This window comes from Daphnia pulicaria, chromosome 6 (assembly GCF_021234035.1).
Source record: "Daphnia pulicaria isolate SC F1-1A chromosome 6, SC_F0-13Bv2, whole genome shotgun sequence".
NCBI lineage: Eukaryota > Metazoa > Arthropoda > Branchiopoda > Diplostraca > Daphniidae > Daphnia > Daphnia pulicaria.
The window spans coordinates 23362098-23379437 of record NC_060918.1 but is presented as its reverse complement, the minus strand read 5'-3'; the positions used below and the strand labels follow the sequence as shown (position 1 = coordinate 23379437).

Genomic DNA, 17340 nt, shown 5'->3' with positions numbered 1-17340 from the left:
TGTTTTGTCTATAGACCTCAAAGTCAACCGAGATTTTGCTGTAAGTATACAAATAGAGATAACTCGAATTTCTTTCTACGGTGAAAGTCATTAGACATGATGTTGTAGCATAGTAAAACGTACACATACAAGTATCGGGAGATTACGAAAGCAACCACGTATATAGGGGGGTGGGTGGGTGGGGGGTATAGAAGGGATGTCAGAGAAATGGTGGCCAATCAAGAGTGCACTTGAGAACTAGCGGAGCGAGTGCTTGACTGTATATATTTAGGTATATAGACGAAGAAAAGAATAAAAGAGGAAGAAAAGATAGAAGTTAAAAAAAAAGAGGTTTAAAAGAGAGCAAAACGAGGCTCTCGACTCGAGTTGTCGTCGCTGACCATCAAGAACGGAGTATTAGGAAAGGACCATCGCTCGTCCCCCCAGCACAGCCGTCCACCATCAACGAGTGGGCCACGCCCATTATAGAGCTTCTAGATAGCGAAAAAACCAACTCACGTCGGCTCCTATACAAGATTCTTGTTTCAACCCCCCAACTTCTTTTACGTATTTACATCGCACCGAAAAATAAAATACAAGCGCATCTATCAAAAGGAAAATGATGACACATTGTCGATTGAAATGAGGACAAATTGATTAGACCTTTTCAGGAATCTTTTGATTGGACTTTTCCTGGAACCTTTGGCAATACACGCATTGCGGAGAAGGTATAAATTTTCTCGATATATAGATTGGGTGAAACTATCGTACGTTCTAAATAGATTTCTATTACTATAGGTGGGATTATTCCTATTTAATAGAATCTAGCGAAGCAGACACCATCGCACACAGACACAAAGTCAAGAGGTAAAGCAGCTAGCAGCCTCTATACCCACACAAAGTGTGCAGTGCATATAACGGACTGGTGGTGCGGTCGTCTCAGCCAAAGGCCCCGGCCCCGCTGCGCCCAAAAAAAGGATAGAGAGAGAGAAAAGAGAGAGGGGCCAATTGAAATGTGGAGAGAGTCTTTTCCGCTTGTGCGGACTTGAATAGGGTGCGTTGATTGCCATCCGCATCACAGAAGAGAGAGAGAGAGAGAGAGAGAGAAATAAGAGCGCAGTATGTGCGGAAGTTGTCGTCGTTGAACTTTGCCGCCGCTTTCTGGTCGTACAGAGTGTACGTGGGCCTACTGTTGAGTAGGGCACAGGCCCCACCTACTCCGGGGCTGCTGTGGGACGATTGCTGGGACTTCGGCCGGGAGCGCACCAGTCAATTGGCACCGATTACTACATTCAACGCCGTTGATTACATCGTATATATACGAAAAACCGAAAAAAAGGAAAAAGCAGCGGGTCTTATGTGCTTATACAACGGGGCGACGGCGCAACCGACGGCGACGACGTCAGTGGCCCATTATCATCAGTGGATTGCACTCGACCGACCACTTCAATTACACGACCGGCGTGTAGTACATTGCCCATCCGTTCCAAATCAAACCCACGGCCGATGATGACGAGCTCTTCTGGACGACACAGTTCCCAACAATCCCGCACCAGTCAATAAATACACTGTACTCTATATGCTTATCTAATGAACATACAATACAAAATAATGTCTCAAATAAAATGTGACAACATAGTATTAGTAAACAGCATTTATAGGGATATAATAATGTTTCGTTCAAATCTTTTCATACTGTTAAGGCTATATCAATCCGATCGCCTATATAGTCATAATTCTGTTTTCTAGTTGATGTTCCAGCGTACCTACTTTTGTAAATAAATCAACAACAGTTATATAGAGGATATCCTGTGCTGCTGATGCTCTGTTCCAGGAGCTTCATCAATGAAGGCTTCTGGACTCTCTTTCTGTTTCCTGGCAGTTTTTTTTTACCAGGTCCCCATGTACACACGTAGTACATATCGTCAAAATCCGGAAGAGTGCAAGATGTTCTGGGATGCTAAAGAGCGCGCCAGACAACAACCAAAAACAGCCGAGCTTATAATATATAGTAGAAGAGAAGCTCTTTTTTTTTTCAAAGGGGAGCGGCCATGGCTCCTGATGTCTGTTAAATTTAGAGTCCAGAAATTCGGAGCTTGCCGTGAGCTGAGGTTGCTGGTCTTCCGCCGAGAAAAACTGCTGCCGGCCCGGAGACTCGCCCGGCTTCTTAACGGATTGTTTGTTGTCCATCCTTTTCTTCGGGGGGTATATGTATAGGACGTGCTGCTGTGTGCTGCTGAACTGCTGTGTGTATATGCCCCGCTCACAAAAGGGCCCACTCTGACGGGTCTTTTCATTTTCTTTTTTTCTTTTTCTATTCGAACGTTTAAATATAAGCGCAGTCCGGTCTCGTCCGTCGTCGGCGCATTTCAATTGGCCCTCACATCGCGAGCCGGCCCTGCTATAGAGAGAGAGAGAGCTGCCTCCGTGTTTGTATACATACTTGGCGTTCGTTAGAAGAGGCTTCAATGTCGTTCCATGTACACTATTGACCAATCTATTAGCTTATACTATACAGCAGAGACTATACTCCCTCCATCTCTTGTATAGACTCTCTCTCCTACACATATAGCACAGCCAAGCGATTAGTCGTGAGATTTCACAAAGAGCTGTTTATATCTCTATACGAGCCGTGAATTACACATGTCGTGCCGACATGCGCAGTTTTTTTCTATTAGATAAGAGCCCAAGAATTGTTTTATATGTCTCTAATTAGTGATAATGAATTTCAAAATTTTATGGAAGACAACTCTGCAATAGTTATAATAGTCGAGTTCAAGAATTGTTCGAGATCGGTTGAATTATAATTTTTACACGGAAGATTATTTCGAAAAAATGAGTTATTGTTATTATTTCCTATTAGCATTTGTGGTAGCGCGTGCGCTGGCCAGCCCCTATGGAGCCCCGTTGGCAGCTTGTTCGTCAATGACACCATTACACGGTTTCGACCCGCAAACTGATGTAGACTCGCCGTTCATCATTTTACCTTTAATGGTATGTGCCATTTTACTGCTATGTGATTATTTGATTGAAATAGAAAATTATAATTCTCTGTCGTGAATTAGAATGAGATCATGCAAGGCACAATTGTTAACCTTGCATTGTCGACTATGACGTACGATTACTTCAAAGGTAAGTGTCAAATGATGTAACCAAACGCAAATAAAACTAGTCTGTGATTTTGGGTCAAATAACAGGATTCCTTGTGATGGCTTTTGATAACTACGGCTAAACGATCGGCACCTTTTCCGTTGATAAGTATGCTGGCCAATTGATGAGTTGTCCTTACGAAAGGAATGTAAAAACGTATTTTTCAAATTTATTGGTGGAAAATGTAAATTTGTGATGATTTTCTGGCAGAATGCAGTTACCCATTTGATGACAAATCGTTCGTCCAGTTAAACTGGATGGCACCGCCCTACTTTACCGGGCCCGTTCACTTCAGGTTTTTTAATTAAGCCGTTCAGATATTATCAATCAGATTGTTTTCATATTCATTTTTATTTTATTTTTCAAAGGGCTACTTTTGTTAAGGACGTAGCCAACTATTGGGTGAAAGTCAATTCGTCTGTCGTGAACGTCGTTCCATTCGTTATGCCGTCCTCGGGTGTCAATTTCGCTGGCACCAGCCCCTTGATGGCGTTGCCTCTCTTGGCTCTGATTGTCGGCATGTTTTGATTTTCAGCTGTCACTTTTTTGTTGTTGGTAGGACCTTTAGAAATCTTATTCTTGTGCTACTTAACGGTTTAAGTGATTTATTTAATCAATGCCGAGCCAACTTATAAAGTTTGATTTATATGGTTCTATTACGGTACGTGATTCAATATATTAATTTCGGTCTCTCTTATTCTATTTTCGATTTTAAAACCCTTTGTAAGTGAAGGCATCGTTGCGTATTTGAAAATAGCATGTCCAAATTTCATACGGAGCAATAGATAAGAGGAAATAATTATATTAATTTCGTCATACCACTGTTACATAGCACCGCATTAAGCACAATGAAAACAGCACTTGCTATTACGATATTTTGAATTCGGGTTTTCTTAGTAGTGGTCTTGTTTGTTGTCAGCATAATATGTATCAGTCATACCCTCGTTGGTTGTCAGAATGACTTCGTCAATGGCATGGATTACTCCTTGGGAAGATGAAAGGTCAGCCTTAACAACGTTGGCACCACCAAACGTGATGCCGCCTACCCGTTCGAATCAGAAAAAAAAAATGTGTCAAAGAATACAAGCGAAACATTACATCATTTCGCGACTTATTCGTCCTTACCGGGAGTTACAACAACGTCGACGGTACCGCCAGAAAAGACTGGGATGGGACCAGTTGTGAGTCCTCGGCTGTAGAAAGTTCCGGAAACCCAGTGATTGTTAATGACTCTCCACAAAAATTCGTTTGGATGGGTAAAATAGTAGCCGATCAAGTCGCGTGGAAGGCGTCTGAAAGCATCGTCGGTTGGTGCAAACAGCGTGAAAGGGCCGGCTAAAATCACGAATTAAATAAATAAATAAAACAAATATTCATACATTGACAATAGAGGCAGTTGTTGGTATTCAAAATAAAATTACTTGTTTCTCTAGCGACAAAGCCGACATCGACAAAAGCACCCAACAGAATTGTAAAGTTTCCGTTGCGTTTTAAAACCTCAAAGAACGAGTTCAGGGGCGGAGGAAGTTCAAGAACTCTGTCGATCACGTAAATGACACCATTACTTGCTCTCAAAGTTTTCAATCTCAGAGCTCCGTTGATGGTTAAAATCTAATTTTTAAATTACAATTAACATTCATTTTATTCGTTGCCGAGTTAAATATTATCTGGATGCTGCTTACCTCTCCATTTTGACCGTATCTGTTGTAACGGATGGGCTCATTTGGAGCGCCCGTCGCTTGGCTAGTTCTCAGAAAATTTCCCTCAATTCTAATAGAAGAAATCATTTGTGGAATCAACGCATTCGTGTGATACGTTATTAATTCCTTGAGTTTTTGAGGATTTTCCAAATAGGACTTCAACTTCTTTGGACCCAATGCGGCAAACGCTGCGTTTGTTGGTGCAAAAAGTGGAATTCCTGGTGGAAATATTACTCCTAAAAAGATTTGAATGTTGAGTTACCGTATAATCTTAAATGCTTAAAAAACCGAAATGTTCAACTTTTCTTACCAGGCAGTCCAGGTCCAAGAAGAGTTTCCGCTACACCAGTTTTGATCGCCAAGTCGAGAAATGTTGTTAGGCCGTTTTCTTCCAGAACTTCAAGAATGTTTCCCTGGAAGCAAAGGATGTAATTCACCATTTCATCAGAATTTAATTTGTGATTGATTAAGTTAAATATTGAGATTATCTCCTATACTTACAAGAACAGCTGGGTATTCTGGAGTACTCTTCTCCTCATATGACGAACTATACGCCAAAGTGGCAGTTATAAAGAAGAAAACTAAACAATTTATAAGAGACTTCATTTTGGGTAAACTTTTCCGCTGCTGGTTGCTCGGAATTCAAACTGATCCCATTGCGGTAGAAAAGGCGCTTTTATACCAAATTTTTCGCGGTTGTTATTGTAATATGTATATTATGCTCAATTGCAAATACTCTATTAAAAGAATATTCAAATTCTTTGATTGCGTACATATAGTTTTAATTGCATGACATTGCATAACGTAAGTACCCTCAGTCCGTTTGTTGCGTCAACACAAGTCATGAATGGTGAAAGTGGTGCAGTGGTGCTCTTTCAAATAGTTACACATTTCAGCGGCTATTTTTAAACTCAAAAGATAATACATTCAAATGGTCATAAATTATGTCTTCATTGAAGAATTTGGGTTACAAAAAAAATAGCGGAACAGGCATCTCGTATATTTGTTATGGGGAATATACTAATGCCTCCCTTGTTTCTGCCTCTGGTCAATCACGAACTTGACAAACGGTAGATTAAGATAAGATTTAGCTCTGGTATCACATGATATATTTGTCCTTTTAATGTCCTTTTTTAATGTTAAGTTGACTAAAGAAAACAGTAACTTTCATAGGACTATTTTCAGCGCTGCTGTCATCTAGTGGAGGGAGAAATAATGTTCCAGAGAATTTTGTGAGCTTCAATTGTTTTGTCAAAAAATTTGTGTCAATTGGCAACACCGCTTCTCAGTTTTCACGGAAGTTCGTCTGCTGTAAACGGTAAAAGTTAAACTGTTAAAGTTAAAGTCACCAGTCACGTCATGCAGTTGTCGCGAAAGCGTTGTGTTAAACTTAAACTACAACACGTTGAGGCTGTTATCACTATCAGCATAGTATTGCAAAGTTTCAATCATTGAATTGTGTGATTGTAGTGAGCATTTGGAGGCATGAATGAGTCCGTTCACGCAAACGTGGTCGTCGCTATTGCAACGTCAGGCTGACGTTGCTATAGTGTATTTTGGCTATTACAACGTCAGGCCGCTAGGTGCGCTGCAGTCTGACATTGCGCTATGCCAGCGCATAGCTATGCTGGAGGCTTGGAGCAACGTTAATGAACCATTTAATTTTAATTTTAAATATGTATAGAATATAAATTTCAAATAATGCTAATAATATGTAATAGCTGCATAATATGTCAGAGAGAATCAATCTGACGTTCTCTATCGTCTCTATCCTACTTCACTTCGTCGCTGCAGTCTGACGTTGCTCTATCCCAGCGCAACCGAGTCCCTTTCTTAAGCTTGGAGCAACGTCAAATAACTACTTAATGCTACAATTCATGTATAATGTTTTATACTGCCATAATATGTTTAAACTCCTATGAATTTTAGAGAGAATCAATCTGACGTTGCGCTATATATTCCTACATTATATATTGCTGGAGCGTTTGCGTTGCTTACCCGAATCTCTGATCCTAATCTAATCCTACCGCTGAGCCTCTCTTTATGACCATGCTGAACTTAGGTCAGGCCGCTAGGCGCTGTAGTCTGACGTTGCGCTATCATATTGCATCCCATTCCATTCTTACAGCTTTATAATACTATAACAGGATCCCGCTTAAATACTGTATGAATGTTTTGCCAAATCCCGCCAGGAAGAAATTCTCTTTATTTTTCTTTTTGGACACTTTTAAAAATTAAAGCATTAGTTTCATATGTCCAATGATTTTGATCCAGCGCCTATGACGGGGGTAATAGCCTAGCAGTAGAGGGTAGCAAAGTCAGAATTAAAGGGCCTGACGTTGCTCCGGGAGATACTTTACTACACTAAGAGGCCCATTACGATTCCGCAACGTCAGACAATAGCGCACCTGACCGTAGCATTAAAATATGAGTTGGCTGACGAAGTGAAGAATGATAGCGCAAATTCAGATTGATTCTCTATGAATTTATAGGAGTTTATACATACTGTGCAGGTCGGGATGCAGGTATACAACATTATACACGAATTTTAGAATTAAGTAGTTGGTTGACGTTGCTCCAAGCTTAAGAAAGGGACTCGGGTACGCTAAGATAGCGCAACGTCAGACTGCAGCGCACCTAGCGGCCTGACGTTGCAATAGCCAAAATACACTATAGCAACGTCAGCCTGACGTTGCAATAGCTTTCGCGCAAACGGTTTCTTTTATTCTCGATTTCCTAACCTGTGTTACTAACGGGCACGCCACGGGTGTCCTGTTATCCCCAACGTTGTTGAAACAAAGCAGTCAAACCAAGAAATAGTTTAGAACAGCTCATGCACCACAATCACATTGGTGCAAGGAGTGGAGATGAGGCATGGATCGTTTCACCCACATTGGATTTTTCCATCTCCTTGCTAAAAAAAATGTGTGCTGCAAGAAGTTTTTGTTCTAAATGGATTCATCAAGTCAACATTATCTCACCACTAAGCTACAATGCCACAAAAGCAAGTCTTACACTTTTCAAGTAGAGTGTGACTGTTGAAGATATCTCTGTTTGTGAAGAATGCAGCAATGTAGAAAAAGTACTTCAGCATCTACCTACGTAAACTGCCTTGCACAACATTTACCTGCAATTAGAAGATTTCCAATCTCCAGCCTACATGGGAATTGGCTCGGTTTGTGTTCCATCAATCCATCAAGCAATAAAATATCAGAGTTGAAGAAAATCTAGTGAGAAGAACGTGAATGATGGTATTCAATTTAAGTTATTTTAGCCTATGTGTTCAATGTTCGACGGAGAAAATATATGTTGTTTGTAAGGTTGACGTTGACAGCAGCGGAGGTATTTTCTCTTTCTGGCATCAGTGAACTATCTAGTGACTGTCTTGTAGCTGTAGAAACCTCACTATCCTCAGATGATCCGTTATTTGATTCTAACCACAGCAAAAAAGCTTTCTGTAAATGAATTTTAAAATTGTGAAGTGATATGGCATTATTCCAGAATTTCATCATAAAGCAGTGGAATGTCTTGACATTGCAAAAAGTCGTTGTCGATCACTTCTTTTATCCATTCTGTTTCAAGTTTATCCAATTGTAAACAATCCAATTCTGAAGCTACGGTTTTTGGTTAATTTCAACGTTATATTCCATTTTATTACGATCTACCGAGTTTACACTTTGAGATTTCAATATGTTCTTTGTATTCTTTATTCATTTTTTTTTATCACTCTGTGTACTTGATTAATTGCCTACTGTACTTTAAATTCTAGGAAATATTCCTGATCGTCTAGTTTCTGATGTCTCTCACATCCTCAGCTTCATCTGTGTCATCCTCTCACATCTTTGGCAGCAACTCCAACTTTTTTGCCCATTTTTAGTTCTGTGGGCTGTGGCATTAGATTTATGATAACAAGTAAGCATAACTTTCTGATTGTAGCATCTGATAGTGTGTAAGTACTTAAGGGTAGAAGTCCACTAAACATTATAAGCAATGATATTAGGCCATTTTCAAAAATGAAAGTACATCACATACAACGTAGCTGACATCAAATTTGACTTTCTTAATTCCTAGTGATGGACTGTTGAAACCAACCGGACGTTGTTCAGTTGAGCTGAGTCTCTGCCAGTGTTGCGGCGAGAAAAGCGCCTTTCAATTTCTCCAATTTGGCAACGCCTAATTTTAAGTCAAGCGCGATTCTTTCCCCTTCCCTCCCGAGTCTTTGTGTTAATCCGTCTGCTAGCCTTCGTACGACGTTAAGACCACGCTGGTTTCACTGTCGAAAGAGCTAGTTACTGTCACGATTATTATTCTTTTCTGTGTTTCGTGAAGCCATTTATTCAGCTTGTGAGTACATTATGTTTATAATTATCAATTGCCCGACCTGTCTAACCTGTGAATATGTTTGATATTTAGTTTCAGCTCGTTTTCTGTTCTGAGCTGTCAGTTCAAACCCTATTCTGAGTGCTTTTGCTTGCCTAGCATTGGTAATTACTATTATTATGCTTATATTCTATTGTGTATGCTAATTGCTGTCTATTTTAGGCTTCATATCTATATTCCCTGTCTGTGTGCATATTGGTCTGGGTGACCACTCACATTTTCTCGTGTCACCCCAGGTACAATCCTTCCATGTTTCTTTTCCGTTCCCCAACTAACTCTTTTTCTTCTGGTTTAGACATCACACGTATGTTAGTTCACTGTATGTCAACACAGTTTGAGTCCTACACAAATTTCATTTTGTGTCGTGCTTGACCCAGCATCAACTTACGAATAAATTATAGGGGCTGCTTACAACAGACCCCAGAAGAAACTCTGAAGGCTCTCACTAAATCCATAGCGTCGAAACATTTTGGTCCTTCGAACCGGAGTCATCCACAGAGATTCTTCTTGGCATATTCGTTATCTGAAGTTGATCCTACGTCTACGCTCGTTAGCCAGAGCTTGTCAACGTTCCTGCTGGTCGAATACGGTCGACCATTCTCTTTCAATCACCTGAGTTGAATCACTGCTTCATTGGAGGAGCTTCTGCCCGCTGTTTCATCTAGCTTCCAGTTGGCCGTCTACTCTCGCCTCATCCATCAGTATGGCCGGTGTAAACGGAGACAATGAGGTTCCTGAAGAAGAGACGACCACGCCTCCAACCCCAAAAGACCTTCGAGATGCTACTACCTGGAAGAAGCAGCGGAGTGCCGTACGCGCGCAAATCACTAAGACAATACGGTACCTCGGCAACCTGGTCAACGAAAGAGGTTCCAGAGGATCCATTTCCACCATGATGAAACACCTTGAGAATCTATTGGCCACAGCAGCCAAGATCCACACTAATCTATCGACGGTTGAAGATCAGGCCGAAAATGATCGCCAGGACGAGTTCCATCTGAAGTATGTCGAACTGGCTGGAGACGCGCTGGAAAGAGGCCAGCAATATTTGAATTCGCGATTAGGCGAGCCCCCGTCCGTGATTGCAGGCAAGAAGGCGCCGTCTATTTCACCGTCCGAACAAAATCGTCAAGAGGCAGAACGCCAGTTGGCCCAACAAAGAGCAGATGCAGCCATTCTCCAAGCCGACGAAGCCCGTCGTCAAGCAAACGAAGCGGCCAACCGTGCGGATCAGGCTCGACGGGAAGCGACTGCAGCCCAGCAAGCCTTGCAAAACCTAGAGAAAGATGACGATGACACCAGTGCAGTCACGAACCTTTCTCAACACCTTTCTCAACTCGGTAAAGATTGGAGACAAAACCAACGCCGGCTTAATTCTTCGACTTCATCAGCAGCTCCTGACGAGTGGATCGACCGTTATGCTGCCGGCCAGCTGAAGCCAAACGTGACAGCGAGTTCCCGTTCTTCAGTCAAGACAGAGTTAGAAATTTATTCCGGAAGGTCTCTCGACTGGTTTGAATGGATAGATCTGTACAGAGCTCTTGTACACGATTCCGGAAAATCCGCTGGAGAAAAATTGGCCATTCTTAAACGTCATCTGAAAGGCGATTGTCTCGACCTAGTCCAAGGTCTCGGAGGTGGTGAGTCAGCCTACATCGAAGCCTTAGTCCGTCTCAAACAGAGCTGTGGCAGACGGGATGTTATGCGAGCTGCTACTCTACAGGCCATCGACAAAGTGGAACTGAAAAATGATCCGGCCATCTTCAAGCGTTTTGCCGAGCGGATTAGGACTCATCTTTTCGATCTCAGCCGTATCGGAGAATCCAACGCCCCAGATTTGATCGAGAAAATTAGCATGAGACTCCAACCACCAGACCGTCTTGAGTGGAACCGCGGACGACGAGGAGGATTGGAAACCAGAAGTCTCAACGCCTTTGGCTCCTGGCTGTGTGAGAGAGCGGCAGAATACCAAAACGCATACAGCATTGCATCCGAGCAGAATACTTCTTCCGTGCTCAAGCCACCTCGGTCTCATGCTCGCAGCCACCCTGCTTCATCCGCCAAGGCAACCGACAACCACTCAGCACCCAAGGTCACCTTCAAGCCATTCTGTTTCAAGTGCGAAGGAGACCACAAATTGGAAAATTGTAGCCGGTTCAAGGCTTTAGTCGTTGCAGATCGAGTTGCTTTCTGTGCCAAACACAGGTTATGTTTCGGATGTCTTGGAGCGAAACATTCCGTCCGGAATTGTTTTACGAAGAAGCCGTGTAAGATCGCTGGTTGCAGCCTGCATCATCATGAACTGGTCCACGACCCTGACAGACCAGCCACTGGATCCGCGCCGGATGCACCGAGGACCGAAACGACAAGAACAGCGACGGCCCATCTCCGAAAGCAGAGTCCACAACAAGTCGCCATGGGGATGATGCGGTTGAAAGTTTCCAGTGCTGAAAACGGCTCGGTGTGGGCGAACGTCTTCATCGACGAAGGAAGCGACTCTACGCTCATGCGGCAAAGTTTCGCCAGTGCCAACAGGATTTCCGGTATGCATCAGATTCTGACCGTGGAAGGCGCCGGCGGTGTAGTCAAACGCTACCGTTCTCAACGTGTTAATTTCCAGATAGACACGATTTATGGTGAGAAGTTGAATCTTTCGTGCTCTACCCTGCCCACTACCGTCGCGAGCACTACCCCAGTTACTGATTGGGGAAATTTGAAGAAACGTTGGTCGCATCTGGCCGACCTTCCTGTTGGAGAGACGGGCGGCAGAGTGGATATCCTGATCGGCAACGACTACTCACACCTCATCGTAGCTTTAGAATCCAGAGTCGGAAATGACTATGAGCCGACCGCCATCAGAAGCAGACTAGGCTGGATCATCCGTGGTGTCGTCAGCGATGGTGCTTCCGTCACAGCCGTCCGGACTCATACCGTCAATAGTTCGACGCAGCTGGAAGAGATTGCGTCAGAACTACGCCGTTTCTGCGACACGGAGAATTTTGGAACGGAGTCGAAGACGAAAGGAATGTCAGACGACGATCGACAAGCCATCGCGATTTTAGAAGCTGGAACAAAGAAGCTGGACGTAGGCTACGAGGTTCCCATCACCTGGAAGACGGGGGAGCCAGCTTTAGTTTGCAACAAGCAGATGTCTCAACAACGATTCGGCGGTCTACTTCGGCGTTTCAGCAGAGAGCCAGCGTTCGAGAAGGATTATCGTGCTGCCGTTCAGAAAACTATCGACAAAGGATATGCTTCCGTGTTATCTGAAGAGGAAGCAGAGTCCGCCAAATACTTTCTCGCGCATCACGGTGTTTACAAAGGCATTAAGTTACGTGTCGTCTTTGATGCTGCAGCCCCCTTTCAGGGAAAGTGTTTGAATGACGCCATACTCAGCGGTCCTGCTCTACAGCCCCCTCTTCCATCCGTTTTAATTCAATTCCGTGAAGGAGCCATAGCCTGGGCTTCAGATGTTGAAGCGATGTTTAGCCGTTTTAGGCTTAATCTATCCGATGCAAATTATTTTTGCTTTTTGTGGCAAGTGTCTCCACCGAAGACGGTCGTTTGCCGGATGGATCGATTGCCGTTTGGCGCTACATGTTCTCCCTTTATCGCCATACAAACTACCCGCCGAGCAGTTGCTGATGCCGGAGTAGGAGAAAAGGCGGTCGAAGCAGTCCAGAAGAGAATGTATGTAGACGATTATCTAGGGTCCGCAAAGAATGCCGACGAAGGCGTTGCAGAAGCATCCACCGTGAGAAAAGCTCTGGCCGGAGCAGACCTTCACTTTCAAGATTGGATTTCCAATTCAGCAGAATTCATTGCAGCCATGCAGGAAGAAAAGAAGCCGATTCCAGAAATCTCCAGTCTTTCTGCGGACAGTGAAAGCACGAAAGTGCTCGGTGCGGTGTGGAACACCACCTCAGACGCTCTAGGCTTCCGGATAAATCGTCCAGCGGATGAAGAATACACACGACTCAGTTTGACTAGCCACGTCGCCGGAATATTCGATCCGCTTGGGTTAGCAGCTCCGATCATCATCAAAGCCAAGGTCCGCCTTCGCGATTTAGTCGTCAAGGGACTAAAATGGTCCGACCCTGTAGAAGGAGCTGATCGAGCGTGGTGGGAGTCATGGTTCCAGATCGTCCAAGAATTAGTCCATGTGTCCATCGAGCGCTGTTTATTTCCAGAAGAAGATGATATCGTCGAGTCTCAACTGCACACGTTCGGAGATGCCTCGGAGGAGGCCTACGCTGCAGTAGTGTACATCCGCAACCAGTACCGCTGCGGTAAAATCATTATCAGAATTGTGAAGGCAAGCAGTAAGTTGGCCCCAAAGAAGAGTTTGTCAGTGCCGAAATTGGAGCTAAATGCCGCCTTATTGTCCGCCCGCGTTGCCGCCGCCGTCCAGCACTGTCTCTCCCATTCCATCGGTCGCAGATATTTTTGGACGGATTCCAGTACGGTCCGTAATTGGATCAGGGCAACTGCCTCCTTTTACCAAGTATTCGTCGCCAACCGCGTAGGAGAGATCCAGACGTTAACGGAGAGCGACGAATGGCGATTTATTCCCGGCAAATTCAACCCCGCTGACGCTGCAACCCGTTCCGCCATCGGAGAAGAAATATGGCCAACGATCTGGCAAGATGGCCCGGAATTCCTGCTACAACCTGAATCGACCTGGCCCACAGATCTGCCGTGGATGGCTGCGACGGACGAACTCAAGACCACCAAATTGTATTCCGTCCAGTCCAATCCAGATCCGTTTGATTGGTCAGCAGTCAGTTTGGACCATACTAACCTTTCAACTTTCTTAAAATTAGAAGGAGAAACGAAGAGCCTCATTCAACGATGTCAATTAGAAGCTTTTCCGGAAGACATCGCCAGACTTAAACGAGGAAAGCCACTTCGTTCCTCTTCCCATTTACTGGTGTTAAGCCCAAAACTCGGCGAAGATGGAATCTTACGTCTAGGCGGCCGGATTGATAGAGCGAAGCTGCCGTACGATGCCCGTCATCCTCCGTTACTGCCCAGCAAGCACCCGCTCACGGAGAAAATAGTCCAAGTGGTGCACGGCCAAATGCATCACGCCGGAACCGATTATTTATTTGCCAAGCTGTGTCAACATTTTTGGATCATTCGCGGGCGAGAGCTGGTCAAGAAGGTGCGTCGAATGTGCCCAACGTGCATCAAGGAGAGAGCGGTTCCAGCCGCTCAACTGATGGCCGATCTACCAGCCGTGCGACTTGATTCCTATTCTCCGCCTTTCTTCCACACTGCAACCGACTATTTCGGCCCAATCGAGACGAGTCCTGGCCGGAACAGAGTGACCAAACGGTACGGTGTCCTCTTCACTTGCCTTGCGACAAGAGCGGTACATTTGGAATTAGCCGAATCATTATCATCTGAAGATTTTCTACTGGTCTTTCGTCGATTCATCGGCCTTTTTGGAAAACCCGCCACCATCCACTCCGATAATGGAACGAACTTCGTCGGGGCGGAGCGTGAGCTGAACGATCTTGTCGACCAACTTGAAAAGGACCCAAAGCTGTCCCAATTCCGAAAAGAGAAGGTGATTGATTGGTACTTCCAGCCTCCACGAGCACCACACTTCGGCGGAGCTCACGAAAGCTTGGTCCGTTCTACGAAACGTGCCCTGTACGGAGCCTTAGATCTTGAGAAGAAAGCTCTGCGCTACCCCACAGACGAGATGCTGCGGACTCTATTTGCCGAAATCGCTGGATTCCTTAATTCTCGCCCTCTGACCTACGCTAGTTCGGATCCAGAGGACTTTCGGCCCTTAACGCCGAATGACTTTTTGAATCGCCCACCTACTTTCGATTTACTGCCAGGCGAATTCGGTGACGCCTTGCCCCGAGAACGGTTCCGTTACGTCCAGAAGATGGCCCAATTGTTCTGGGATTTATGGACTAAATTGTATCTTCCGACTCTCGTCCCTCGAAAGAAGTGGCAATCGGTTCAAGGGAACCTTACTGTTGGCGACGTCGTCCTCCTGCTGGATCCCAACCAACCGCGCGGCTCCTGGAAAATCGGCCACGTCAATCAAACTTATCCGGGAGGTGATGGACTAGTGCGCGTCGTCAAGGTGAAAACAGAAGACGGCGAGTACACCCGAGCGATTCACCGCCTAAGTCTCCTCGAGAAAGCTGCCGTAGCCGATGTTTCTCCGGAAGAGTCTCCTTCCCCTTTATCAAAATAGTCCCGATGTTCATTATCTTTCTTTTCTCTCTTTGATTTTTTGCTCATCTGTTCCTTCTTTATTCGTCTCGTCGCCGGATGTAACAGATTCGGGGGGAGAATGTTGCGGCGAGAAAAGCGCCTTTCAATTTCTCCAATTTGGCAACGCCTAATTTTAAGTCAAGCGCGATTCTTTCCCCTTCCCTCCCGAGTCTTTGTGTTAATCCGTCTGCTAGCCTTCGTACGACGTTAAGACCACGCTGGTTTCACTGTCGAAAGAGCTAGTTACTGTCACGATTATTATTCTTTTCTGTGTTTCGTGAAGCCATTTATTCAGCTTGTGAGTACATTATGTTTATAATTATCAATTGCCCGACCTGTCTAACCTGTGAATATGTTTGATATTTAGTTTCAGCTCGTTTTCTGTTCTGAGCTGTCAGTTCAAACCCTATTCTGAGTGCTTTTGCTTGCCTAGCATTGGTAATTACTATTATTATGCTTATATTCTATTGTGTATGCTAATTGCTGTCTATTTTAGGCTTCATATCTATATTCCCTGTCTGTGTGCATATTGGTCTGGGTGACCACTCACATTTTCTCGTGTCACCCCAGGTACAATCCTTCCATGTTTCTTTTCCGTTCCCCAACTAACTCTTTTTCTTCTGGTTTAGACATCACACGTATGTTAGTTCACTGTATGTCAACACAGTTTGAGTCCTACACAAATTTCATTTTGTGTCGTGCTTGACCCAGCATCAACTTACGAATAAATTATAGGGGCTGCTTACAACAGACCCCAGAAGAAACTCTGAAGGCTCTCACTAAATCCATAGCGTCGAAACAGCCAGCCCACCGGTGAATATTTTGATGTCGTTGACGTAGACGCTCGCAAGGAGGACGGTGTTGGTGGATGAGACGCGTCGCAACGATTCCTAATTCCCCAAAGTCACCCTGAAGACGGGCCAGTTTGCATGTCCTTCACGGGCGGGTCCTTCCTTCGCGGGGAACATTACTTAAAGTAAAACTGTCATGCGGTGGTGTAGAGGTTGGGCAGAGAGGTTGGGTGAGAACGACACGTGTTTGATTTTGGTTGTTGTAGACCCATCCCCGGCAACGTCAACTTGCAGAAGGAAAGAACATTTGCCTTCACTTTCGAAGGTCACGGAGATCATTACGCGAAATGTGTTCTGTAGTGTAGAGGTTGGGTGAGAAAGGGACGTGTCGCATCATTATCAAACAGGTACAATAGACGCAAGGCTTAGGAGGGGAATGGTGAGAAAAAACCGTGTAAAAGGAGAGAGAAAAGGCCTGCCGGCCTGGAAACGTCAAACCCCATCTCCAAAAAACCAACCAATGGGAATTAGTTGGGTGAGGATCTCCGACACGGCAACAACTGCAGCGCACTATTTGTATCCAACTGTCTCCTCCATCGTAAAACCAATTCACAATCATGGGTAAATATTCTGGTTTTATATGGAGGTTAGTTATAATGAAAATTTTACTATTTGTAAATAGTCCTGTTATTATTGAATATTAAAGTTTAAATTTATAAATTGTTTAGTAAATCATGGTATCGTGCTGTTGTTTCGTTGATGGCTGGGTCGACCACTGGTGTACTGATGTCTCCTGGGTATGGCAAACCGCAACGCCGTTACCTCCTACACAACAACATACGCAACAACCGGTCACTACACCACCAAGGCTCCAGAGTACCACCACACCTTATAATGCCCCGAGCTACTACACCGAAGGCCTGAAGTATAACTCTGCCCCAAGCTACACCACCAACGGGCTGGAGTACAACACCGAGACTCCCAAGTACTACACCACTTAAGGCATCGGAATACTACACGACTCCGTATGCTGCCCCTGCCTACTACACCGAGGCCCCTAATTACTGCAACACCGAAGCACCCAAGTACTACACTACAAC

The 17340-nt window shown here is 44.5% G+C and overlaps 2 protein-coding genes and 3 long non-coding RNA genes across 5 annotated transcripts; 4 read left to right on the top strand and 1 right to left on the bottom strand.

Moving 5' to 3' along the window:
* Positions 1–2766: 2766 nt before the first annotated feature.
* Positions 2767–4122, top strand: LOC124342923. Its single transcript, XR_006918970.1, has 5 exons — positions 2767–2973; positions 3045–3111; positions 3177–3277; positions 3340–3424; positions 3498–4122. It is a non-coding gene; the product is annotated as an uncharacterized LOC124342923 (long non-coding RNA).
* LOC124342767 (transforming growth factor-beta-induced protein ig-h3-like) lies at positions 3916–5486 on the bottom strand. The gene is made up of 6 exons (XM_046795920.1): positions 5331–5486; positions 5140–5242; positions 4812–5065; positions 4551–4740; positions 4255–4464; positions 3916–4171 (listed from the first exon to the last, which is right to left on the bottom strand). The coding sequence occupies exons 1-6, from the start codon at positions 5433–5435 to the stop codon at positions 4023–4025; spliced, it is 1011 nt and encodes a 336-aa protein (XP_046651876.1). The 5' UTR covers positions 5436–5486; the 3' UTR covers positions 3916–4022.
* Positions 5487–8984: 3498 nt separating this feature from the next.
* Positions 8985–9660, top strand: LOC124342974. The gene is made up of 4 exons (XR_006919049.1): positions 8985–9173; positions 9243–9313; positions 9372–9445; positions 9505–9660. It is a non-coding gene; the product is annotated as an uncharacterized LOC124342974 (long non-coding RNA).
* A 252-nt stretch (positions 9661–9912) lies between these two features.
* LOC124342215 lies at positions 9913–14960 on the top strand. The gene is made up of 2 exons (XM_046795178.1): positions 9913–14867; positions 14915–14960. Exons 1-2 carry the CDS (start codon positions 9913–9915, stop codon positions 14958–14960), a joined length of 5001 nt encoding a protein of 1666 aa, XP_046651134.1.
* Positions 14961–14970: 10 nt separating this feature from the next.
* LOC124342975 lies at positions 14971–16239 on the top strand. Its single transcript, XR_006919050.1, has 4 exons — positions 14971–15747; positions 15817–15887; positions 15946–16019; positions 16079–16239. It is a non-coding gene; the product is annotated as an uncharacterized LOC124342975 (long non-coding RNA).
* The last annotated feature ends 1101 nt before the right edge of the window (positions 16240–17340 follow it).

Coding starts and splice junctions, on each gene's coding strand:
- LOC124342767 (XM_046795920.1), bottom strand. CDS start 5,435: ATGAAGTCTCTTATAAATTGTTTAGTTTTCTTCTTTATAACTGCCACT. Junction 5,066..5,139: donor TCTTGGACCTGGACTGCCTG/GTAAGAAAAGTT, acceptor AAATCTTTTTAG/GAGTAATATTTCCACCAGGA. Junction 4,172..4,254: donor CGACGTTGTTGTAACTCCCG/GTAAGGACGAAT, acceptor TCGAACGGGTAG/GCGGCATCACGTTTGGTGGT.
- LOC124342215 (XM_046795178.1), top strand. CDS start 9,913: ATGGCCGGTGTAAACGGAGACAATGAGGTTCCTGAAGAAGAGACGACC. Junction 14,868..14,914: donor CGTTCTACGAAACGTGCCCT/GTACGGAGCCTT, acceptor GCTACCCCACAG/ACGAGATGCTGCGGACTCTA.